The sequence below is a fragment of the Ochotona curzoniae genome, unplaced genomic scaffold (assembly GCF_017591425.1).
Source record: "Ochotona curzoniae isolate NIBS_2020 unplaced genomic scaffold, NIBS_Ocur_1.0 contig_1, whole genome shotgun sequence".
Taxonomy (NCBI): Eukaryota; Metazoa; Chordata; class Mammalia; order Lagomorpha; family Ochotonidae; genus Ochotona; species Ochotona curzoniae.
The window spans coordinates 1,667,977-1,693,066 of NW_024464918.1; the positions used below are offsets into that span (position 1 = coordinate 1,667,977).

General features: G+C 51.1%; 4 protein-coding genes across 7 annotated transcripts; 2 read left to right on the forward strand and 2 right to left on the reverse strand.

The window, feature by feature from the left end:
- Positions 1-3,242: 3,242 nt before the first annotated feature.
- On the forward strand, positions 3,243-12,141 carry LOC121152245. Its single transcript, XM_040974217.1, has 13 exons — positions 3,243-3,285; positions 3,406-3,488; positions 3,770-3,889; positions 4,397-4,474; positions 4,712-4,794; positions 5,193-5,279; positions 6,813-6,946; positions 8,318-8,600; positions 9,532-9,592; positions 10,156-10,269; positions 10,629-10,793; positions 11,740-11,898; positions 11,980-12,141. Exons 1-13 carry the CDS (start codon positions 3,243-3,245, stop codon positions 12,139-12,141), a joined length of 1,572 nt encoding a protein of 523 aa, XP_040830151.1.
- Positions 12,142-14,099: 1,958 nt separating this feature from the next.
- SLC35A4 (solute carrier family 35 member A4) lies at positions 14,100-16,293 on the reverse strand. The gene has a single exon (XM_040974492.1). It carries the CDS (start codon positions 16,010-16,012, stop codon positions 15,038-15,040), a length of 975 nt encoding a protein of 324 aa, XP_040830426.1. The 5' UTR covers positions 16,013-16,293; the 3' UTR covers positions 14,100-15,037.
- An 83-nt stretch (positions 16,294-16,376) lies between these two features.
- LOC121152489 (SLC35A4 upstream open reading frame protein) lies at positions 16,377-18,830 on the reverse strand. Its single transcript, XM_040974613.1, has 3 exons — positions 18,548-18,830; positions 17,233-17,331; positions 16,377-16,628 (listed from the first exon to the last, which is right to left on the reverse strand). The coding sequence occupies exons 1-3, from the start codon at positions 18,560-18,562 to the stop codon at positions 16,431-16,433; spliced, it is 312 nt and encodes a 103-aa protein (XP_040830547.1). The 5' UTR covers positions 18,563-18,830; the 3' UTR covers positions 16,377-16,430.
- On the forward strand, positions 18,824-24,662 carry APBB3 (amyloid beta precursor protein binding family B member 3). 4 transcript variants are annotated; one of them, XM_040974387.1, is made up of 13 exons: positions 18,824-19,233; positions 19,483-19,646; positions 19,723-19,799; positions 20,360-20,423; positions 20,617-20,763; positions 20,850-20,980; positions 21,231-21,236; positions 21,387-21,501; positions 21,596-21,680; positions 21,919-22,002; positions 22,276-22,391; positions 22,527-22,718; positions 24,109-24,662. In XM_040974387.1, the coding sequence occupies exons 1-13, from the start codon at positions 19,185-19,187 to the stop codon at positions 24,343-24,345; spliced, it is 1,467 nt and encodes a 488-aa protein (XP_040830321.1). In that variant the 5' UTR covers positions 18,824-19,184; the 3' UTR covers positions 24,346-24,662. The 4 variants fall into 4 exon arrangements, with proteins under 4 accessions (XP_040830321.1, XP_040830242.1, XP_040830073.1 ...); XM_040974308.1 differs by having other exon boundaries at positions 20,853-20,980; XM_040974139.1 differs by lacking the exon at positions 21,231-21,236 and having other exon boundaries at positions 20,853-20,980; positions 21,366-21,501.
- The last annotated feature ends 428 nt before the right edge of the window (positions 24,663-25,090 follow it).

Genomic DNA, 25,090 nt, shown 5'->3' on the forward strand with positions numbered 1-25,090 from the left:
GGAGAGACAGAGAGGAAGATCTTCTGTCCGATGACTCACTCCCCAAGTGAGCGCAACGGCCAATGCTATGCCGATCCGAAGCCAGGAGCCAGGAGCTTCTTCTGGGTCTCCCACACGGATGCAGGGTCCCAAGGCTTTGGGTCGTCCTCAACTGCTTTCCCAGGCCACAATCAGGAAGCTGGATGGGAAGTGGAGCCGTCGGGATTAGAACCGGCACCCATATGGGATCCCAGCGTGTTCAAGGAGAGGACTTCAGCCGCTAGGCCACGCCACTGGGCCCACAATAAATTTTTTTTTTGAATTTTATTTTTGGTGATGTTTACAAAGTTGAGAAGGGTGTGTACCTATATGGGCGGACCACTTATTAGGGTGGGGAAGACTGAGGTATGGGCAAAAGTGGATGAGACAATGGTTTTCATTTTTTTTCTTCCTGTATCTGGGGAAAAATGGAAAGATAATTTTTTATTTTAAAATATATTTATTTTTATTGGGAAGGCACATTTACAGAGAGGAGAGCCATAGGGAAAGATATCCATCTGTTTGTTCACTTCCCAAATGGTCACACTGGCTAGAGCTGAGTCAATCCAAAGCTAGGAGTTTCTTCCAGGTTCCCCATGTGAGTGTAGGCTTTGAGCCATCTTCTACTGCCCCCTGGGCAACAAGCAGGGAGCTGGATCAGGAAGTAGAGCCCCCAGGACACAAACCAATGCCCATATGAGATCCCAGCGCTTGCAAAGGGAAGGTTAGCCAACTGAGCCATTGCGCCATGCCCTACCATGATACTTTTTGAAATTATGCAATCATAATATGTAATTATGAATGATTCCTCGTTTTAGGTATTTTTGTAACAACAACAGAAAATAAATTAAGACATCTTTTAAGGTCACCCTTGTGATGTAAAAGCAAGTGGAAGCTACAACCACAGTGAGCAGATGGCCCAAGCGGTGAACGAGGCCACCAGGAACCTCAAGATTGGCCTGAATCACTCAGGAAGCTCAGGCCAGCAGAACCTCCTTGACCTCAAGTGTCTTCCTAGAATCACTTGTCCTGCCTGTGACAGCTGCCACTGCTGTGGCACAGTCATGCTCACTTTTACTATCAGCAAATAGTCACTCGTTCCTGGTGTTTGTCCAACAGACCCAGGCTGGACAGGCACAGCTGACTGTGGCTCCCCACCCCTAGGAGCTTGCTCTCTAGGATCCAAAGACCAGCACTGCAGGGATGGAAAGGCCTGATGGTTTGTGTGCCTCACAGTTTGTGGCTGGAGTACAACCTACCACCTGGACCTCAGCCCCAATGCACTGCATGTCACCACATACCCAAAGTGACCTGGGCAAGGGCATGACCTCTCTCAATCTGTCCTTTGTTCAACTCCAGGCAGTGTGCTGTAGGTTTCTGACTCTAGAAATTTCCACGTTAAACTCCTAACTACCAGTGTGTCTCATAGGAGGTGGGGCCTCCAGGAGATGGTTAAGTTATGAAGGCTATATTATCAGGAATGGGATTCGTGTCTTGCAACGAGACCAGGAAATGCATGTCTTGGTGCAGCAGGTTAAGGGCATCACTTGGGACACCTCTATCCCATGTTGGAGTGCTGGTCCCAGCTGCTCCATGCTTCTGAATTAAGCTTCCTGCTAATTCAGGAAGTTGGAACCAGCATAGGATGGCTCAAGTGCTTGAGCCCCGGCCAATCACATGGGAGATCCAAATTAATTTGGCTTCAGCCTCTCTCAGCACTTCATGCTGCAGGCATTTGGGGAATGAGTCATCAGATGGAATGCAGTTCTTTCTCTCCTTGTGTTGCTCTTTCACATAGATGATGATATACATTTAAGAAATTAAAAATAGGCAGTTATTTGAACCAACTTTTCTCTGAAGATAGGATGGCCAACAAACGTGTATCAAGGGGCGTCAGTGGTATTTAAGCATCGGTAGTTAGTATCAGTGATAATTAAGGAAATGCTCATCAAAACCATAATGAGTTATCCTGCTGTACCCTTGCTGGGGTGGCTAGAGTCCAGAAAAGAAAAACAACAAGCATAGGGACAATGCGGAGAAAACTGAAATCTGATGTGTTGCTTGTGGGAATATAAAGCGATGTAGGACTATGCATGACCCAGCAATCCCACTTCTAGTTATACAGCAGAAAGGAAAAGAGGTATTCTAACAGACACTTGTATATGAATGCTCACAGCAACACCAACCATCACAGTCCAAGAGTGAAAACAACCCAAATCCCTTTTGGATGAACAAAATATCTCACAGCCATACAATAAAGCAGCACTCCATAAATACCATAGCCATATCAAAGAATGAACCTCACCAACCACTAGATAAAGAAGATCATATAGGGTCCAGCGCAGTAGCCTAGTGGCTAAAGCCACTTCATGACCCAGCTGCTCCACTTCCTATCCAGCTCCCTGCTTGTGGCCTGGAAAAGCAGTCGAGGACGGCCCAAAGCTTTGGGACCCTGCATCCATGTGGGAGACCCAGAAGAAGCTCCTGGCTGCCGGCTTTGGATCAGCTCAGATCCAGCCATTGTGGCCACTTGGGGAGTGAATCAGCAGACAGAAGATATTTCCCTCTGTCTCTCCTCTCTGTAAATCTGACTTTCCAATAAAAATAAATAAATCTTTTTAAAAAAAGATCATATGTTGATGATCCCATTTCCATGAAATACCCACTAGAAGTAAATCAACAGAGGCAGAAGGTCTGTTAGGGTTTGCTCAGGCTGAGGAGGAGGTGACCATGGTGACGGTGGCATGCATCTGTGAAAACACTAAGAGTCACTGAATAGCACATTTTCGCTGAGTGGACTCTACAGTATATGAATTACATCTCAATAAACCTGCAATCTTGAAAAGACTGCTTTTTACAGACACATATCAGAAATGGATTTTCTGTTGAGGATAGAACAAAAAAATGAGATTGGCCAGGAGCTGGTCATTGCTGAAGCTGGGTACTTGGAGAGTCAGTCATTACACTATTCCTTCAACTGTTACAGATGTTTAGAATTTAAATGGGGGGGGGGAAAAAAAGCAGCTTTATGCAGTGTTTCCTGTGGAGACAGCGAACTGTCACTTTCCTTGACAGCTTACGGCCCAGAGCCACTCCAGCCCTCAAACTGGGACATGAATTATTGAGGGGAATCTAAGAGGCAAGACGTCACAGAGGGTGGAAAGGAGGCGAGTGCAGGTGCTAGCTTCAGCTGGGCAGCTCTGTCTCCTCCAGGGCCCTTCGCCATGCTGACTGTGGTGGTACAAGTGGAGCTGGGCAGTGAATCAGGTAAGGAGCCTGCTGGTGTGTGCTCAGAGAGGCACAGACCAGGAGCCGTGCTGAGTCAGCCCGGGCTGGGCGCTGCAGCTCTGCTCCACTGAGAGTTGATATGCAGCCCACCTCCCTTAGGCCCTGAGGCCTGCACCCCCACACTCCTTCTGGAGGGGCCCAGGAGCCTCCATCTGCTTCAGCCGGGGACTCCAGAGACTCAGGTAGAAAGAGACTCAGGATGGGGGAGGTGCAGGGAGGGGCAGGGGAAGAGGGAATGACATTGCTGACCCTGGCCTCGCCGACAGGGGCAAAGCTTCATCTTTGACAGTCTTGGGGACTGATGGTGCTCAGGTAAGAGGTCTACAAGGGTGATGGGAGAATGAGAAGCGGGCCGCTCAGTCTCTGGGTCCCTGGGGTGGTTGCATCCACACCAGCCCCTTTGCTCTGAGGAGGATGGGACGGGGCATGTGAGCAGGTAAACTGTGCCTGTGTCTCCCTGCAGTTGGCATGGCAGGAGCTGCTGGCACAAGTCCAGCCCTTGCTGGGCTCCGTGGGCCAAGGGTACAGCGTGGCCCTGTTGCTTCAGGGTCAGGAAGCCCAAGCACCCCAACTTGTGCCTCAGGTGAGATTCAAGGCAGCCACCAGGATACAGGCCTCATGCGGTGGAGGTCTTGATTTTTCCAATATATTTAAGATATTCTCCTTCGACCTCCTCCCGGCTGGACAGCACATTTCTCCTCTCTGGCTCCTATGAACTCTGGTCTGTAAAGAACATCTTTCAGGGTCTGCTTACTATCAGGGAAGGTGAGCAGCTGGGGCTGAGAAGAGGCAGAGGTGCACATGGATCAAATGTGCAGGTCTAATGCTCATGGTTTTTGGTCATAGTAATAATCCCAAACTTGGAAAGCTGCCTTGGGCCCTTGCTATTGGCTTCTGCCCTACAAACACCAGTGGAAGCACTGGGAAAGTTCACTTCCCATGAAATGTTAGGGAGAGAGCTGGAGCTACTTCTGTTCTGGATGCCAGGTCCCCAGTAATCCACACAGGGCCTGATGCAGACGTTCCCACTCAGGCAATGTTGAAGTTCATCTGACGCTTAGGCCCCTATAGGTCCCCTTCTCCACTCTAGCTGTTGCAGATGCTGTTTGAAGAAGTTCAGGCCCTGAGCCACTCGGACACTATGCTCAGCATGCTTAGTCTGGTACAGGTGAGACCCTTGGGGGAGTATAGAGCAGGCCTTGGGAAGGCAGGGCCCTGGTGACCCTGCAGAAGGGACTTGTGGGTAGCCAGAAGAGCTTTTGCCCAGCCCCTGCTTTGCCGTCCTGGGGTTTCCTCTTACTGGACTGGGAAAAGGTTGACTCCTGGATTTCCTCAAGGGGGGATCCTGTGAGCAAAAGGGAGGGGAAGGGCTCAGCTTGGACCAGGAATGCTTGTGTGATCCCAGCTCAGCCCTCATGGGATGGCCCAGGACCTGCTCTCTCTGGCAGAAGAGAACCTATCAGTGCTCAACGTGGCCCCTCTGGGTTTGTGAGTATCTGGGGGCTTCTCAGGGTGTGAGGGTGCTTGTCTTGAGGCAGGGTTGCACCCTGCAAGCCAAGCCCTTGGAGCCTTCTGCCTGCTGTCATTCAGAGGAAGGAAGCTCTGAGCCTTGGCGGAAAGGGGAGGGATGTGCTCCCAGGACTCAGTATCCCTACCTGTAAAATGGGGAGCAATTTCTACTGTCTCATTGCCCTTACTGGGCAGGTCACAGAAGGGGAAAAAATATGGTGAAAAGGAATGGTTTTTAAGGGAGGTATGCTGAAGCTACAGCCTTTGGAAGGAATCTTACAGGCTCTGGGGACCTCATGGGCTCCCCAGGGAGATGCTTGAGGGGACTGGACAGAGCCTTGGCACTCAGGAGCTGAGCTTCTTTCCCTTTCCTCCAGGGTGGTGGAAGGTGCTAAGGAAGTGGAAGTGACTGACTCGAGAGCTGCCTCTGAGCTGTACTTGCAGGCCACAGGGGCTGAGGGCAGGTGAAGACACCAGGGCACCTGTTCCCTGTCACTGCTCACCTGCCAGGCATTTGCCCTCTGACTCCCTTCTCTTTCACAGGGCTCATTCTCTTCTTACTGTCACCATGTCCTGCCAGGGGTCTGACCCCATGCAGGGATGTACCACCCAGGGTGTGTGGCGAGGAGCCTTGCGGATCCTACAGCTGCCAGGAGCTCCGTAAGTCTAAGGAGGCCTTCTGACGGCATGGGGGCTAGCTGGGGACTAAAGCGTGGATGTAGAGGCCCAGGGCAGCATCAAAGTCTCTCCTAACCTCAGTTCTGACAGTTGAGGGTGCCCCAGAGCCCAGGTCAACGCCATCTGCGAGCAGCCTATGCAGCAAACGACAACTGGGGAGAATTAGAGGAACCTTAAAATAAACATGCTTCCCATGACCACTTTCTCATATGCTCATAAGCATATCAAGGGAAATTCGCAAACATTGTCTTCAATTTTTTTTGCCTGATTTTTAAATTTTCATTTAAAAAATATTTTTAGCCACTTATGATTAGACTAAAAATGTGAAAGAAAATAAATTTCCAAAACCATATCATGTTTCATTATATACCTCAGTTTGCAAATTAATTTGACATTATTTTCTACCACCATTTCTCATTTTCATAACTTCTGAGCCTTGAGCAAAGGACAGAAAGTAAAGCATGAAGTCATGGTTACTTGGCGTTTTCTATCTTGGTTTGGGAAACTAGAAGGAAAAAAAAAGGAGTGGGAGAAGAGAACCCTAAATTCAGACTATAGTTTCATCTTTATTCAAATGAATAATTTTGGAGCCCTTAGTACATTCACAATGTTGTATGTCAGTCACCACTAATTTTAGAACATTTTCTTGACCCCATGATTCCATTTGCAAGCATTCCTGAGCCTGCCTCCTAATCCCAGTCCAAAGCAATCAATAATTCATTCTATGTCTATAGATTTACCCATTCTGGGCTTTTCATATAAATGGAATCATACAGCTTGAGCTTCTTTTTACTTAGCCTAATGTTTTCAAGTTCATCCATGCTGTAGCATCGTAATTTCACTTAAAATTTTTATTTAGGGGCCAGACCAGTGTGGAAGCATATCAGACTAATCTCCACCTGCAGTACCAGCTTCTTGTATGTATGCTGGTTCTAGTTCTGGCTACTTCTCTTCCAATCCGACTCTTTGCTTATGGCCTGGGGAAACAGCAGAGGATCAGCTGAGTCCTTGGAACCCTGCACCCATGTGGGAGACCAGGAAAAACTTCCTGGCTCCTGGCTTTGGATCAGCTCTGCTTTACCTGTTGCAATCATTTGGGGAGTGAACCAGCAGATGAAAGATCTTCCTGTCTCTGTCTCTCCTTCTGTTTGTAGCCTTTTAGATAAAAAATATTTTAAAAGGTTTAATATAAAGTTGCAAATTTATCTACTGGTGCTCAACAGGTATTGGAAACAGTGAACCCTTCTGTCAGAGAGTGTGATTCTGCCCAGTTTCTTTCCCCATCACTAGCAGACATCTCTCCTCCTTCTCTCTGGCAGAGACTGCCCCCTGCTGCAAGTATTGGCTGGTGAGGTTACTGGTGAGGAAGAGGAGGGCTCTCTGCCTTGGACTGTCTCATGGCTCCTGGAAGGAAACAACTACAGTGGCGTACTTCTTCATCTGGACCCCCAAGGTAACCTGGAGCAGGGTTCTGTGGGAGGCTCTGGGATCTGTCCTTAGGCCTGACATCCTATTATCCAATTATCCAATCAGCCCTAATTCCAATCACAACTGAGATATGGAGCAAAAGAGAGAGAGAGGGAGAGAAGGAGAGGGAAAGAGAGAAGGAAAGGAGATGGAGAGAGAGAGAACTTACAGGAGTTCAGGAAGGTCTCAGAGTGGATTGGATGCCAAAGTGTGGACAGGTCAAGGGTAATGATAAGAGGAACCCACCTACTTCACACTTGAGAGATGCTCTTCCCAAGGAATTTTGCACTGATTATCTTCAATTCTTGCCACAATCCCAACAAGTAGAGGCCTAATTTGCACATGAGGGAAAAGAGACAGGCTTACTTTATGGATGAGGGAAGAGAGGATCAGATACATTGGAAAATCAGTTGTTTGAAAAATGACAGATTTTTAAGAAATGGCAGTTGAGGCGTGGTAGCCTAGTGGCTAAAGTTCTCGCCTTGCACACACTGGGATCCCATATAGGTGCCAGTTCTAATCCCAGCAGCCCCACTTCCCATCCAGCTCCCTGCTTGTGGCCTGGGAAAGCAGTCAAGAATGGCCCAAAGCCTTGGGACCCTGCACCTACATGGGAGACCCAGAAGAGGCTCTGGGCTCCTGGCTTTAGATCAGCACACTTCCGGCCACTGTGGCCACTTGGGGAGTAAATCAACAGATGGAAGATTTTCTCTGTTTCTCTTCCTCTCTGTATATCTGACTTTCCAACTAAAAAATCTTAAAAAAAAAAAAAAAAAAAAAAAAAAGAAATGACAGTTGATCATTACGGAGAGTGTTAAGTTGCTTTCCTACATATATATATGCTTATACTGAAAAAAAAAAAAATCTGACCCTCTGTCTCTAAAAATCAACACACACATCTTCATTCAGCCAGTAAATTCTCAGGTATCACCATGGGCCAGGCTCCGCTGAAAGAGGAAGGTAAGTTGGGCAGCCCACACCCTCCGGGGCTGGCGTGTATATCTGAGGGGCCAGTTTGTACGTGACTCAGAGCATTGGCTTTAGCATCCACCAGACCTGGGCTTGAGCTCCAGCTCTGCCATTCACCAAGAAGGTATCCGATCTCTTGGAGCTTTAGTTACCTCATCTGGGAAATATGGAGGAAGGCAGGACAGATGAGAGCTGCCGCTTCACAGGAGTGTTGTCTGGATACAAAGGGTAACACAAGAATGACGAAAGCATGAGACTGTCGGCACACATGAAATTCTCACAGGAGTTAGATATTTTTATCAACAGTACCATTAATCAAAAGGCGCGACCAATAGTGTGCTTTGGGGTCCACAGGAAGTGATGATTTACTGAAGTCTTTCCTAACTAGGTATCTCCCTGACTTTGCTCCAGGCAGCTTTGTCTGGGGCCTTGGAAAGGAGGATGCAGGCAAAACAGGTGAGGCCTACCCTGTGGGATGCAGTGGAAGAGGCTCGAGCCCGCAGGGCTGGCCTGAAGACTCTGCGTTTAAGTCTCCTTGGGGACACCCTGACGAACAGTGGGCTTGGCCAGCTGGGCAGGGCACTGCGGGAGCTACAGGTGTGTATGGTCGGGCATGGGGGCACCCGGGGGGGCAGCCACAGCCAGAGCCGCTACGAATTCTCTTTCCATAGGTGATAAAGGCCTGCAGTCAGCACCTGAGAAACCAGACATTCAAAGGGGCTGGAGCGGAGACCGGGGGGCTCCTGGAATCACAGGTATTTTCCTCACCCAACTTCTTGGGAACCCGATTCGTGCATGCCTTCGTATCATGTGTTTGCACCACGCCATGAGGAGGAAATCACTCACTGATTTCCTGATTCCCCAACATTTACTAACCACCCGCTCTGCTGGGCACAGTCAGGTAAGTCTGCGAATTCCCTGTCCTGAGGTGCTTACTATTGCTTGGTATCACCAGGATCAGTGCTTTGAGAGGTTTATAAAAACAGCATTCTGGGGGTCCAGTGTGGTAGCCTAGTGGCTAAATCCTTGCCTTGCATCTGCCAGGATCCCATATGGCACTGGTTAGTGTTCCAGCTGCTCTACTTCCCTTCCAGCTCCCTGCTTTTGGCCTGGGAAAGCAGTAGAAGATGGCCCCAAACCTTGGCACCCTGTACCAACAAGGGGGACCAGAGGAGGCTCTTGGTTCCTGGCTTCAGATTGGCTCAAGCTCTGCCCACTGTGGCCACTTGGGGAGTGAATTAGCAAACGGACAATTTTTTTGTCTCTCCTTGTCTCTGTAAATCTGACTTTCCAATAAAAATGAGTAAATCTTAAAAAAAAAAAAAAAAACAGCATTCTCTGGGGGAACCTAAGTCTTGGCAAGGAAGGGAGATTTAATGGATGAAGTAATTCCTGAAGTGGGTTGGCAACGACAAGTCAAGAACAGAACATTCCAGGCCTAGGGATTGGCAAGCAAAGACTCAGAGGGAAGCAAGTGCCTGCAAATGGCTCAATTCTCTGGAGAAGAGAATCCGAGACACAGAGTGAGCAGAGAGAAGGAAGCAGGGGGCAGGCCAGGCAAGGACTCGTTAATCTATTCCTGCATTTGGATTCTGCTTGAAGGACAAAGGAGAACCACAGCAGTGTGTTCAGCACGGAAGACAACGCTGCTCCCACTGTCCAGGTGAGCAAATTCAGGGTCAGAAGAGACGTGAACAGTATAAAGTCACTGGCATTATCAGAGGCAGAAGAGGTGCAATCACACTCCAGTCCTTAGAAGCCGAATACAGGCGGTTTCATCCCATTAGGCAGAGTCTTTCTTGTGCAGAAAGGGGTTAGTGTACCACGATGGGTGCAGATGGTTGACACCCTACCCCTGCTAGCCTCCCCTGTTCCCTCCCTTCCCATGGTCACCTGCAATTGGTGTTTACAGCCCTGAGCCTCAAGCATTAGATTTGTTAGTGCCCACATATCGAACAGTGCCCAAGTGCCATGGCTCTGGGTGCATCGCTTCATCTCATATCCGCTACAACTTTCATCAGTTCTATTTTATGGAAAAGAACACAGAGTTGCCAAAAGCTGGTCAACTGCCTCAGGTCATACAGCTTAATCTCCATTGTTCTAGAAGGAAGGGTATAGAACAGTCATTATTAATATTTTCTTAGCATGTGACAGACTAGATAACAAGCCAGAGCCCAGGCCTCCAGCAGTGCCTAAAGGTGGATCTGGGACCTGGGGCTTTGGGAGACAGGGGTCGTCTTTAGCTGTGTTGTGATTATACTCTTTCCTTTAGCAGCAAGAACAGCATCTTTAGGATCTAGGCTCCAACCAAAGCATCCTTCTGGGAACACCGAGGAACAGGTAAGACCACAGAGTCTCCCAAGAATGACTGATCATTGCGGGAGCTCACAGCTGCAAAGCCCAGCTCAACTGCCACCTTCTTAGCCTGCCTTGACACCAGGGAGAAATACATCACTAAGAAACCCAGGGACTTGATGGGCTACTGGGTCGCTGAGGGAAGAGCAAGAGACTGGCACAATTTTCCTACTGGGTTGGATGAGAGGCATGGGATCCATGGGCTTTTCTACCAGGCCAGCTAGGCCTTGAATATAGTTCTGGGAGCAGCCGTGGGAATGAGGTTTTGTTGGAGAATTTGGGCGGTGTCTCAATGCTGTGCACACCTGTGGGTTTCTGGCTGAGTCTAGACTGATGCTATCTAGGACCAACAGGCTCCAGATGTGGCCTTGCAGTTCTCCCTGGCCCAGGCTCAGAGGCAGAGACTACGAGAGCAGCACCACATCTGGATCAGAGAGAAGCTGAAACATTTGGAAACACTGGAGGAGGTGGCAGAAGAGCAGAACAAAGGCCTGGTGCCTGAAGACCAGGTGAGGAGGGGCAAAGGGGGACAAGCCCTGTGCAGAGGGAAAGACCCAACATCAATCACAACCAATGGGCTTGCATTCTTTCTCATGGTCTTCACAGCCCTACGGGTGATAGATGAGACAACTCTCATGCCAAGGAGTAGGATGGGGGTTCAAGTTGCTTGTGGGTACAAGGAGGCAGACTTGACCCAGGCTGGAGTGGGTCAGAGGACAGGACATCTAAGCTGAGATTTAAACAACAGACATCAGCCAGAGAAATCCACTAGACTCCTGGCCCTGCAAAGGCATATGCAGGGGTGGGGAATTTTTTTCATGTAGATATTTATAACTTCACTTGCAGGCCTTCCACAACTATCAGCTTAAAAATTAGCCTGCTATTGATTTAATGGACTTTCCAGTCTTGCCTGTGGCTGTCCTATCAGAACCAAATGATTTCAGGGGTCTGGGTTGGCCTGCAGGATGGATGTTACCCACATGGCAGACACACTCAGCAAACTCGTAACTTCCTTGAATGAATTAAGAAGAGAACTTGACGTACATGGCATGAGGGAGGAAATCATGTTCTCAGGACAGAACTGGATGAGCGAAGGCCCAAAGGGAAGCACTTCCCCAAGGGGCCCTGGGAAGCACCAGCTGTCCAGTGTGGCTGCAGCCTAGTAGGTGTGTGGTGAGAGGTAAGGCTGCAGAGACCAGTGTGTGCTGCACCTCAAGGTTTGGATTTTGCTTCCAGGAAGATGGTGTATTATTGAAGTGCCTGTGTCCTATCATCTCTGTCCTTCAATGGCCACAGGAATTTGAGCAAGTGAGGTCACTTCTCTGGTCCGGTTTCCAAATCTTTAAAATGGTCACTGTCCCATATGGTTGCATAAAAGGAGATAATACACAAAATACTTAGCACCCAGTCTGGCAGGTGGTGGTACTCTGCAACGGGTACATACTGTCACTTAAGGCCTGCGAGGCAAGGACAAAGTGGCACCGGGAACGGACAGTGCTGAGACTCCAGCTAGAAGCCCTGCAGGAGGAGAGGGACAGAGCAGAGCAGGACCTGGCGGCTCTCTACGACCTGCATGTGCAGGCTGCCCGAGCTCGGACATGCCACATGTTGCAGGTCAGTGGGGAAGGAGGGCATGCCATGGGCTGGTGCCCCCAGGGCTGGCTGATCGACACGCTTTTGTGAATGTGGGTACAGGTATTCCGAGCCTGGCAGGAGCTGTGGGAAGAGCAGGCCAGGACCACAGAGCACTGTCATCGCAACCTGTTGGCTGACATCCTGCAAGACACCATCAACTTGGCCACACAGAACCAGGAGCTCCAAGCCCAGAATTGGCAGCTTCAGCACGGGGCAGACTAGGGAGGGGGGTGTGTGTGGAGGTGGGGAGCAATCACACTACAGCCCGACCCTGTGCCAGGTAGGGACACTGAGACTAGGAATCCTGTTGTGGCAGTTTTCTCCTGCCTCAGTCTCAAGGGTCCTAGCAGTGAGAAGGCGACGGCACACAACCAAGTCAACCCTCATTGCGGATCAATAAAAATATTCCCAACCAGGTCTCCTAGTGCCAATCTCTCTTAGCACATCCAGCATCTGTTACTTCATTTACTCTTTTCAGCTGCCTTGTAGGCAGGCACTATGGGATCCTCATTTCAGAGACATGCCAACTGAAGCCAGGGGCAACTAACGGCTAAGGACAGTTAGTGAATAAGTGGCAGTAAAGCCAGACTTCAAAGCCAGTTCTGCCATGGATCTACAGTGCAGACAGAAATGCTTCAGCCTTTCGGTGTGCATCAGAATCACTTAGGAAGCTTTTTTTAAGGTGGGAAAAAATATTTCCAAAACCCCTTCCCCAAGTCTGTTAGGTGTGGGGTAGACCAAAGACCACACCCGGCTTTTTTTTTTTTTAAACTAGGTCACCAGGTAGCCTATGAAAGAAGCAGGGGGCTAGCCATTCCTCTTGTCCCAGCTTTTAAAAAACATTTTATTTAAAAGGTAGAAATGGGGCTTGTGGGTCTGGTGCAGTAGCCTAGCAGGTGAAGTCCTTACCTTGCACCACACGGGTGCTGGGTTAATCCCAGTGCCCCTGCTTCCCATCCACCTTTCTGCTCGTGACCTGGGAGGGCAGTCAAGGACGGCCCAAAGCCTTGGGAACCTGCACCAGTGTGAGAGACTTGGGGGAGGCTTCTGGCTTCAGAGTGGCTCAGCTCTGGCCATTGCGGTCACTTGGGGAGTGAATCAGCAGATGGAGAATCTTCCTCTATGTTTCTCCTGGGAGTTGGATGGGAAGTGGGGCTACTGTGATTAGAACCAATGCCCATGTGGGATCCCGGTACATTCAAGGCGAGGCCACCACACCAAGCCCCCCAAAAATAAATCTTAAAAAAAAAAGAAAAAAAAAAGGAGCTTATGATGTGGCACAGCAGGAAAAGCTGCCGACATCAAAAAATGGGCATCGTACAAATCCTGGCTGCTCTACTTCAAACCAGCTCCTTGCTATTGTGCCTGGGAAAGCAGCAAAAGATGGCCCAAGTGTTTGGGTCCTGCACTTGGGAGACCTGGAAGAAACTGCTGACTGCAGACGGACCCAGCTCTACTGTGGCCATTTGGGTAGTAAACCTGCACATGGAAGATCTCTGTCCCCCTCTCCCTATACTATAACTTTTCAAGTAAATAGTTTAAGATGCAAAGCTTCCATCTACTGGTTCACTCTCCAAATGCTTCCAAGAGGCAGAGCTAAAGCCAGAGTTGATGGCAATCCACTTCTCCCACATGCATGGAAGGAATCTAACTACTCGAGCAATCATTATAGCCTCCTAAGGTCTGCACTGGTAGGGAACTGGAATCAGGAGCAGGGACTTGAACTGAGCCATTCTAATACGGGACATGGGTACCTTAATTACTAGGCTAAATGCCCAGTCCCTGGCAATGACTTAAAAGGATAAATGCCATCTGCAATTACTGCTGGGGGAAGCAGAGGAAATGAGATTCAGAACATTAGCAATGTTTTTCAGCCTAAAGTCATCTGTCCTGCTGGGCATAGTACCTTCTATTTGCAGCTCTCTCAACATTTCCCAGAGCCCAAGATTAGTACCTTATGGGAAGTTCCAAAACTGCTTGACAAAAAACTAGTATCAGCTCCAAAGAGTCAGGCCGCTATTATCAGTTCCAAAGAGCTCCTAAAGAAGTCAGGCCACTGGCCACAGCTGGGGACAAGCATCATTTTCTCCTAAACATATCTCCAGAATTAAAATACTCAGGATGCCAGGAAGACCAAAATCATGTTTGAGGGGAACTGTGCAACAGAGAAGCCAATCATGCCAGCTGTAGGAACCACTCTGTTCCTTAAAACACTTTATTTATTAACACCTTATTGCTTATGTGGTTAAGGAGACATTGATTGCGCTACACAAGTTTCCTGTACCTGGTCCCAGGTCACTCTGTGGAGAGCTTCCCCAGGCCGTTAGAAGCTGGGACACTGCCAGGCTGGAGCAGGTCCAGAGGAGGAATGATGGTTCCTCTTAGGAGCTTCACAGGTGGCAATGGGCTTCAAGAGGCCCCTGGGATAAGCAGAGAGGTTGGAAGTGTGGCTTAAGCCAGGGCCCAGGGGCGACATTCCCTGAGATGAGTCAAGCCCCAGCCTTCTCTGGGGTTTCCAGAACAAAGGCTGGTTGTGGGGAGCAGAACTGTAGAAGGGGATGGGGGCATCTCTCCAGGCACTGCTCTAGCTGACACAGCTCCAGAGCCTGGGTGACAGCTGTATGGTCTGTGGCAACAGGACCATCTTGTAAGACAGTCAGGGTTAAGTATCCCTTAGGATATCATCGTGCACCATGGCTGAGCTGCAGCAGTTAAGTACTAGGCCTGGGGAAAGTGGGCCGGGGATTGGGGTGGTGACCATGGTTGACAAGGAAAGCTACCTGTTTCCCACACCCTAGTCTGAGCAACTGTATTCATCCGGGATAAGACAGAATGCCTCCCTCATCAGGGATGGGTTCATTTCTCAGGTCTAGATATTGATGCACCCTCAATTCCTTTGTCTGGAAGAATCTGAGGTGGGTGGAGAGGTAAGTTTTCTTAAATACATCTCCCAGGGATACCCCTTTATCTACCCACCTCCCAGACACTAACCCAGCAGCCCTCACTTCCCCAGCTTTTCTCACAAGGCACTTGTGACAGGGCTGCTGAGGGGAGAGGGTAGCTCTGAAAGCGGTGCCCAATCTGCAGGCTCTAGGGTCAGGGCGAAGGTGTCCTGGGGCTAGTGGCTGCCATAGTATAGGCGCACAGCCAGGCCGATGAGCAACGTGGCCAGGAAGAAGGCGCCGGTGAGCTGCAGTTGTAGGAGTGCTGCCGAGAGCACGGCGTTGACCACCAGCGAGCAGGACACAACAAAGAGGCGCGTGATGCTGCTGCCATGCTTCATGACGGCTGACATGAGCAGTCCGCTGAGCGCCTGGCTCAGCACCACCAGGGCTGCCCAGCCTGAGAAACCTTCCAGGAAGCCTGGGCCAGGCCCGCTTCCGACGTGCAGACCCAGGTTCAGGAGCACACCGAAAGTGTAGAGGAAGAGGTTCTGCAGGGCCAGCGGCAGCCGTTGTCGCTTCATGAGCAGTTCTGTGTACACGGAGGACAGGCCCGAGATGAAACAGTACAGGACCAGGAGCAGCAGTCCTAGCGGAGTGATGTGCAGGGGCATGGGGCCAGCGGCAGCTGCTCGAGGGGGTTCAGAAAGAGTATTTCCAGGGTGCTGAAGGCCACCTGCTGCGTAGCAGGCCCCTGCTGCCATCAGCAGCAGCAGTGCCAACCCCTGACGTGCGGAGAGGCGGCGCTGGAGGCAGAGGCAGTACAACAGGGCTGTGCTTCCAATCTTGAGATTGCTCAGTACCTGGTAGGTGCTGGGGTCCATGTAACGCTGAAGATAGATTACCAGGTTGTTGTTGGCGCCATATAGCAGGGCTGACAGTGCGAAGGGAACAGCCTGGCGCCAGGGCAGGGCTCCTTGGGGCCACGTCTGCCAACCCGCTAGGAGGGAGAAGGCGCACAGCAGCAGCTTGGTGAGTTCTGTCAGCAGCACAGCGGAGGAGGGCCGAAAAGGCACTCGGCCATCTACGTGACATAGCGCCAGCAATGGGGCATGGGCACCATACATGGCAGTGGACAGGAGTAGCATCAGGGTCCAGCGGGCCTGCCTAGGATGGCCCAGGCTTGGCATACCCCCGTCCTCTCCACTCATGCCCTCACCAGATCAAAAGGCCTGTGTAGCTAACAAGAGACTAGAAGGGGAGAGGGGAAGATTGCAATACACTTGGGGAAAATCAAGTTATGGAGCCAACCCCTGGAAGAGAGGAGCCGTAGTGCATCGCCAGAGAGAATACTGAGTATGAGAGCCAGCTGCAGACTGGGAGCTCAGGGCTGTGAGAGGAAGGGGCTGGCGGCCCTCAAAGCCATAGTCTTGAGGGACAGTACCATGGAGTTAGGGAGGGAAGAGGAGCCCAGGGTGCAGGCTGACGAGCCACCACCTGTCCTCTGAAGAAAGGGAAGCCAGGATGAAGGAGGAAGCAAAGTTGGAAAAAACCAACGAGTCACAGCCAGGGAAGCTAAACCAAGTGTCTGTAATGGAAAGGCTGCCGCCTCCCCCATGGAATCCCAACCTAGTCTGGCCCCTTGCGCAGTGACCGAAAATAGTCCCTCAGTGTCTTCTCCACGTTGGGCACAGCATATGCCTGAGCTGCGTAGATGCCAGTGCAGGTACCCACAGCAAAGCCCAATACTGCAGATGCCCTCAGTTTGGCCACCACATAGCCAGCCAGGAATCCCTTGAGGAATGGGGAGGACAAGAGGGAGCCATCCTGTGGAGAGAAACGCAGAAGGAAACTCAGCCAGGCAGACTCTCCCCATTCTGGGGAACCTTGGCTGACAAGCATTACACCACCTGTTCATTTCCTCTTTGGCCAGCACTGATACTTTCTCAAAAACTTTCTCCATGTCTGGAGCGGGGAAAAGAATGTTAGGAGCCCTTACTCACATAATCTCAGAACCTTGGGGCAAATTCCAACCATAAAACTCTATTGCCAGAGGCAGGATTTACCCAAGTCATCTGAGCCCCAGCTATTCGTCCAGCCTCATTTTCTGGTGAGCTACTCCCCAAGCAAGGCAGTCAAATTGACCTCCTTATACCCCCACCACGTTTGTAAAGCTACTTCTCAGCCCCAAGAGCTTTAATGATGTGGTTCCATCTGCCTGGAGTGATTATTTTTTCAGTCCCCTCTTCATGGAGTTAACTTCTGCTTACAACCTCGGTTCAGGGACCACTTTTTCAGGAGAACTTTCCTTGGGGGTATCTGACAATAGACTTCAATAACTATTTGCTGAATATGTCTCTACCATCCATTCAACACACACAAGAGCACGCTGGGCAATGAAGCCTAAGGGATGGGGGGAGAGCAGCCCTACCTGAGTTACGCCGCTGCCGACCTCACTTTCCACACGGCGCTGTAGGCTTTCCAGTTGGTTCTTGAGGAATGTCAGGTCCTTAAGCTTGGGAAGAGAATCCTAGAACAAGAGAAAGGCTGGCTCTAACAGAATGACCCATCTCCATGTTCTTCAATTGTAAAATTTATTTTTATTTATATGAAAGGCAAAGAAAGGACCAAAAGAGATAAATATGCTGATTCACTGCCCAAATGCTCCCAACAGCTAGGGTTGGGCCAGGTCAAACCCAGAAACCGGAACACCATCCAGGTCTCTCAGGTAGATAGTAGGAACTCAAAATCTTGAAGCCATCAGCTGCTGTCTCCAAGAGTGTGTGTAAGCCGAAGCTGAAACTGGAACTGGCCCCAGAACCTGGACCCAAACATCTGGATATGGCATGCAGGGGTCAGAAGTGGAAGCTTAATGACTTTGCCAAACACCTGCACCTTCCTTCCTTCTAGTGTAACAAAGGCTGGGAGGTGAGGGGGATGGAGTGATCCAAAGAATTTCTTCCCAAGATGCCAGTGATAAAGGAGGAAAGGCAGTAAAAAGCACAAAATGCAGATGCCTGTAAGGGGGATAGATGGGATGGGTAGCAATAACTTTTAACAAGTAACTCAAGAATTTTATGTTAGGGGAGATAGGAAGCACAGTTATGGAACCTTCATTCGGGCCTACTGATTGGACCCAGAATTCCCTGAAAAGTGTGTCCGACGGTCTGCCTCGACTGCTGTGTCCCTGGGCCTATAGGCACCGGTCAGCACTCAGACCCGTGGGTTATGCTGAACTTCCAGTTCAACCGTAAGTAATGAATGACCCGAGGCAGCTCCCTGGACAACCCAAGAGTCAGCCTGATTTCTGCCCAAGCTTTACCCCTTTTCTGCCAAGGTCACCCAGGAGTACTAACTGCGGGCAAGAGCAAGTACATTAACCGAATGGTGTTGACTACAAGGGAGTCTGGAGGGTGGTTTGGGCGTCCGCGTGGTCAGGAAACCCCGCGTGTGTGGAAGAAACATTTGGGGCCTAGGACGTGAGGAAGAGTGAGCAGCGTTACCGGGCGAACGCAACACAGTGTGTGCTGCTTTCTGGGTATGAGCATGGTCCCGAGTAGGGGGACACTTGAGGGGTTCCAAAGCTAAGCCCCGCCCTCTCCAGGTGCCGAGGCAGTCTGTAACAGCTTCCGAAAAACAAGGTGTTCCGCTATGTTTGAGCAGTTCCAGTATCACCCTTTCCAGAACCAAGAATTTCACGGAGTTAGCGAACACCCCCGAAAGCTGACCACCCCATATGCGCTCACCTTGTCATCCGCCATCTTCCCGGCTTAGCTTGTTGCGCAGACGCAGCCCCGCCTCCTCATAGGACGTGTTATCGCCATCTTTACTGAGGGCGGAAGCTCTTCCGGGGCATTTTTTTTTTTTTTGAGAGGAGGCGGGGAACAAGTGGGGCGTGTTTCTTGGGAGGCCGAGTGCTGGCGCTCTCCTCAGATACTTCAGTGTGACCCCTTCCACACTGAAGGGGCTGAATCCCCGGGCTGAATGTGCGCGCGCACGACTCGCGTCCCGTGATCGCACTCGCGCGCGGGCCGCACGGCGCACGAAGGACTGGGTGGCGTTTTGCTGGGTGATGAGCTCATAATTGCGTTGTGACGTAGGCGGGCCCGTGGCGTTCGTGCGTCTGCCCACGCATGGATACGCGCCTCTACTCGGGGATCCACACGCCTGTCTAGCCGCACCACCCCTCGGCGGGCGGTACTGCTCAGGCCCTCCTCTTCCCGCCCCCGGGGCCGGCCCCTTCTCCGCCCAAGTGTTTGTGCAGCGCCAGTCCGACAGCCGGTTTCAGGCGCAGAGAGGCTGGCCTTGGAGCCGCTGCAGCTCCCGAGGTCGCCGTGGGCTGAGAGCCGGCGGGAAGAGGCCGGCGGGGACGCAGCCGGGGATATGTTGGGCAAGGATTACATGCTGGCCATCATTCTGGTCAACTGCGATGGTGTGCACGAAGGGGCCTGGTGGGAGAAGCAGGAGCTGAGGGGGAAAGGCTACTCGGAGGCTCAAAGTTGGGGCTGGGGATGATGGGATAGGTCTCTGTGTGTGGACCAAGGTGAACCGTGGTCATCACATACTATGTCTTCCAGACTCGGGACTGTGGACTTCCAGTCTTGGCTGGAGGGAGCTTTCTGGCAGGCTGTTATTCTGAACTGATGGTGTGCTCCTCTTCTTCAATCCCGTGTTCCTGTAGATGACTTGTGGGGAGACCAGAATCTGGAGGGGGAGCCAGGCCTGCCCCCCGGTTGGAGGAAGATCCGCGATGCTGCTGGTACTTACTATTGGCATGTACCCAGCGGAAGCACCCAGTGGCAGCGGCCCACCTGGGAGTTAGGAGAAGCAGAGGACTCAGGCACGGTAGGTGGAGGGTGAGGAGTCTGAGCCCTTGCATGCACGTTGGCTTCAGCTACACTTACTAGCCCCCGCTTCACAGGGGTCGGAGAGGATCTGGGGACTACGACCCCCCAAAGGACGATCCTTCTCTAGCCTGGAGAGTTCCCTGGACCGGAGGTAACAGATAGCTCAGACACAATGAAAGGTTTGAAGTTCTGTGGCATTCAGGCATGCAGCTGGACCCATGAACCAGACCAGGTTCTGGGTTGTGTCCCTTGTTTTGGGTTTGTTTTGTGTTCTTGGCTGCATCCCCTGTTCTTGAACAGTGCTCTAAACTTTTGTCCTGGCTACATGTGCTTTGTTTGTGTTTTAGTCCTGACTTGTCATGTTCCTTGGCTTGTTGACTTAGGTTCTGGTCTTGGATTCTAAAGTCTCATTCCAGTTTGGGTGTCTGCCCCACACACTGGCCCTGCTCCATGCTTGTGACTTTTTTTTCCTTCTGTTTCTGTGTGCCGAGTTTCTTCACAAATTCTAAACCGTATTTCCAAGGAATCTCATTTAATATGCTGTGGGCTCCCTCCTGTGCTGACTGTATATTTGTCAAACGCAGCCTCACCAGAAGCAGCACACAGCCTGTGCCCCTGTGCGGTGCTCCTCAGTGTTGTTTGGACTGGGTTTTACAAATGCACCTGCCATAGGAAGGGTGATTTTCTCACTGGTGGTTTCGTCTGTTCCAGCAGCTCTCTGTCTTGGTATGGTGAGGAGTCCTCCTACGTCCAAAGCCTGGAACCAGGTGCTAAGGTAGTGACTGGGCCTGGGAGCTGGCCCAGGATCTTGGGAGGATTTAAGGGAAAATCAGGGGTTGGGGTGGGATTGAGCAGAGGTGAGCAGGTGTGAAAGAGGGACTGTCATGGGGTGTGATTGTGTGAAGTCTGTCACCCCTGCTGCTCTGTTCCACCTCTCTGGTTTCCCTTCCCTTCCTGGAATACTTCAGTGCTTTGCTGTCCGCTCTCTGGGGTGGGTGGAGGTACCCGAAGAGGACCTGGCACCAGGGAAGAGCAGTATCGCAGTCAATAATTGCATCCAGCAGCTGGCCCAGACCCGCAGCCGGAGCCAGCCTCCAGACAGTGCCTGGGGCGAGGTGAGCTGCCTGGCTTCAGCCCAGCCCAGCAGAGGCAGTTACTCCTGATTGACCTGCCCTTGTGGGATTCTGAACTCCATCCTCAGCAGGGCCAGAACATGCTGATGATACTGAAGAAGGATGCTATGAGCCTGGTGAATCCTCTGGACCACAGTTTGATTCACTGCCAGCCTCTGGTGCACATCCGTGTGTGGGGTGTGGGCAGCTCCAAGGGTCGGTGAGGACTTGACACTCCCCAAAACGAGAGCTGCTTCTCCCTCCCCCTGCAGGCTACGGTTCCCCACTGATGCTGATCCCTGGTATTTGAACCCCTGGATACAGATCCTCTGACATGGACCCAGCACTGCCTCCCCTGCCTGCTCAAGCCCTGGTTGGGGAGGGTGGGCCCAGCTCAGCAGGGACAGATTGGGGAGAGCCCAAGAGGCTGGGCTGATTCTCTCCTGTGCTCCCACATGCTTCTGGAACAGTGATAGGTAAGTGACCACCAGGTACACTAAACCCTCACCCTGTCCACCCTACCCTATCCCTACTGTATCTCTGACATGGCTGTCTAGTCTACAGCAGGCACCACTGGCCCTTGCCCCTAACCAGCATACCCTAGCCCCCATTTCTGCCTCTGCCAGGGACTTCGCTTTTGTGGCGGGTGACAAAGACAGCTGTATGCTCAAATGTCATGTGTTTCGCTGTGATGTCCCTGCCAAGGCCATTGCCAGTGCCCTCCATGGGCTCTGTGCCCAGGTAAGGGCCAGGTGTGGGGCTGGGAATGTAGGTAAGGGCTGAAGCTTCCAAGACATGGGGGGCAGAGAGCTATACTGGCTCCATTGCATTTTAGATCTTGTCAGAGCGAGTAGGGGTTGGTAGTGATGCCTCTTGCTGTCCCCCGGACCCCATCTCTCCTGAAGACCTGCCGCGGCAAGGTATGGGGAGCTGGGTGCTATGTGGCAGCATTGGGGTGCTTTGAGGAAAGATGCAGGGCTGAGGGTAGGGGTTGTTCTGGCTACTTAAGACTTCTTTATGACTGGTCCCTCAAGCTGGAAGAGCACCTGGGGGCTTTGTTCTTCCAAAATTAACTCTGCCCTGGGCCTGGCCCTCTTAATGTGGGGAAGGAGACCACTGAGAGTGAGCCCGCAGGCCCACATGATGTATATATTTCAGTGGAGCTGTTGGATGCTGTGAGCCAGGCTGCTCAGAAGTTTGAGGCGCTGTATATGGGGATCCTGCCAGTCTCCAAAGCCATGGGTGAGGATGGAGAGGGCAGGATGGGGTAGGCCGCATGATGTGAAAGGAAGGTGGGTGAAATGGGGTTCCATCACCATTTCCCAGGATTCCTCCCATGGCTTTGTATGTATGGCCTGGTATATGCCAGTCTTCCCATCTTGGAATTCTAGGCCCAGCAACAGCTCTCCTTTTCCCAGCTCTTAAATTCCAAGTCACTGGGAGGGGTATAGACACTCCCTCTTCAACACCCCCAATCCTTTATTTACAACTGGAACTGTGGGTATATCATCCCAGGTATGGATGTGCTGAATGAAGCCATTGGTACCCTCATTGCCCGGGGAGACCGGAACGCCTGGGTTCCTGCCACAATCAGTGTATCTGACTCTCTCATGATTGCACATCCCATCCAGGTACCTAAAGAGGGTGAACTTGGGGGCTGTGGAGGGGTAAGCAGGGAAGCTGAGGGGTCACTGCTTACTGCTGGAAGAGCTTGGGGGTATCCTGCCTGTGGTTGGCCTGCCAGTGACTAACCCTGGTGTGGGTAGGCAGAGGCCCGTGCAGAGGAGGAGCCACTGTGGCAGTGTCCTGTACGCCTGGTGACCTTCATTGGTATTGGCCGTGACCCCCACACCTTTGGCCTCATCGCTGACCTAGGCCATCAGAGTTTCCAGTGTGCAGCCTTCTGGTGTCAGCCCCATGCAGGGGGACTTTCTGAAGCTGTGCAGGCTGCCTGTATGGTGAGTTAAGAGTGGGAATGGGCAGTTGGGGTTGTGGCACAGCTGCTCTGTGCCGTGAGCAGCACATAGTATGGGCAGCCCCTCTGAAAATTGCAAGCCAGTGGTCCTAGGCTGACTCTGGTGCATGGGTATTTTTACCCTTACTCTGTTTTTAGTAAGTTTTTATTAGTTTAAGTAGTAGGACATTTTACCTAATAACTGTTTTTCCCATTTTTTCCTTAAATTATCAGGAGCTCTGACCCTAGTTCACACGGGTACATTTCAGCATACAGCCAGGATGGGGGGGTTGGTTGTGCACAGAAGGATGGGCATTGTCTTTCCTGCGTGTCTCTCAGGATATTTCCCGGCATCTATGGGCATTTGTGAGAATTTGAGGCAAATCTGAGCCTGCAGGGTCCCAGGCCTCATATATGACCTTGTGGATCAGGTGGTATGGAGCGCGCAGCCCTGACCTACATGGAATAGAAAGGCTGCCACAGGGGCAGACCAGAAAGAATATAGGATGATGGAAGAGATGGCCTCTCTATGGGTCAGGAAGGTTTCTGTAAGAGGTGACAGAAAACAGGTCCAAGGAAGAAATTAGCCGTGAAGAAGCAGCAGGATATATGTGCCCCACAGAGGAAACCTCAGCTGTGGAGAGAGATCTTAATGGGTTAGAGTATCTGAAGGAATCAAGAGTATATGGTGTGCAAGGGGGTCCAAGGATGCAGTGAAATGAGGCCCTCTCATTAGTCAGAATGGTAAGTTTATCCCAAGGTGCTAAGAACCATTCAGCAGTGTGAAGCTGGACAATAAAGTCACGTTTGTGGATGAGGGTGATGAGCTAAGCTGTAGCTTGGGTAAAAGATTTTTGAAGACCCAAGAGAAGGTAGGACGACCAATCAGGCCTCTTTGAGTAGTTCAGGTAAGAGACAATTGGTGTAGCTCCCTTTGAGCAGTGCCTGCCTCATGAGAGACCACTGTGCCACTGAGAGATGGCAGACTCACACAGTGGTAGGCATGGTATAGGGCACAGGCTCCACAGCTTGCTATAACTAAGTCTGAAGACAGATTCTGTTTTTTTCTGCTGTATGACCTTGGTAAAATCACTCCTTTAGTCTCTGAATCTCAATAGACTTACCTGTGAAATGAGGAAAATACTTCATAGACTGAATTCAGTTACATTATACCAAATGCCTAACACACAGTGCCCAGTCCTTCTGAAGTGCTCAATGTCAAATTTTCTGTTTTTGTTATTGAGTGACTTAGAAATGCTATGTGTGTGTGTGTGTGGGGGGGGGTGTTCCAGGCATGGTCAGTGACAGGCTTCATGTCAGACAGAGTTCTTGGCCAGTTCTGTGTCTTGCAGAGACACAAGGAGGCTGGATCTTCACATTCCGCTTCTCTCTAGGTTCAGTACCAGAAGTGTCTTGTGGCCTCTGCAGCTCGAGGCAAGGCCTGGGGTGCTCAGGCCCGTGCCCGCCTGCGCCTCAAACGGACCAGCTCCATGGACTCCCCAGGAGGCCCCCCACCGCTCCCCCTGCTCAAAGGTGGGGTTGGGGGTGCAGGAGCAGCACCTCGAAAGCGGGGTGTCTTCTCTTTCCTGGAGGCCTTCCGGCTGAAACCTTCTCTGCTCCATATGTCCTAGATTGATCTGGGAGGGCTGGGGAAAGAGGCTCAGGGCCAAGTCAACTCTTGACCCTTCATTCCCCAGGGGCCTACAGCAGCCTCTGACCACTTGGAGTCTTGTCCAGGCCCTGCCCCCTCTATCCATGCCCACCCTTTGTTGTCCATCGTATTGTTTCTAGGGATGACTGAGAGGACCTGGACCCCATTCGAGGTCCCTGGCTTCCTTTTCCTTGGGTCCTCATGTTCCTTGCCCTGGTCAAGCCCTTGACAGTCGGCTCTACCTCAGCAACACTTTATAGCAAAATCAGTGCAAATAAAAATCCTTCAGTGACCTCACCAGGTGTGGCTATGTTGGGCCTTAGGGCAGGGCTGGGAGGCTAATAACCTATGCTTAGTGAGTTTGTGTCTGTACCTGTTAAGATCTGTGTGCCAGGCACTGAACTAGGCACTGGGGACACACCACCTTATGAGACTGAGTCCAACAATATAGAAGCTATTGTATAGTACATCTAGGAACTCTCCAAGACTTGGAGGAGGTCTGGTGAGGAGGCCCTTAACTCAGCCTGAAGCATTGTTGAAGGCTTCCACAAGAATTGCCCTCCAAACTGATGGCTGAAGGGAGGTTAGTGCTTGTTATTGAGCCCAGAAAAATGTGTGGCCATGTGAGGGCAGTGGGCAGGGGTGAGTCCCTAGAAGTACATTTGGCTACATCATAGAGGGTCTTCTGTGGGGCAGGGGGTTTCTGGTAATTTAAACCTAATCCT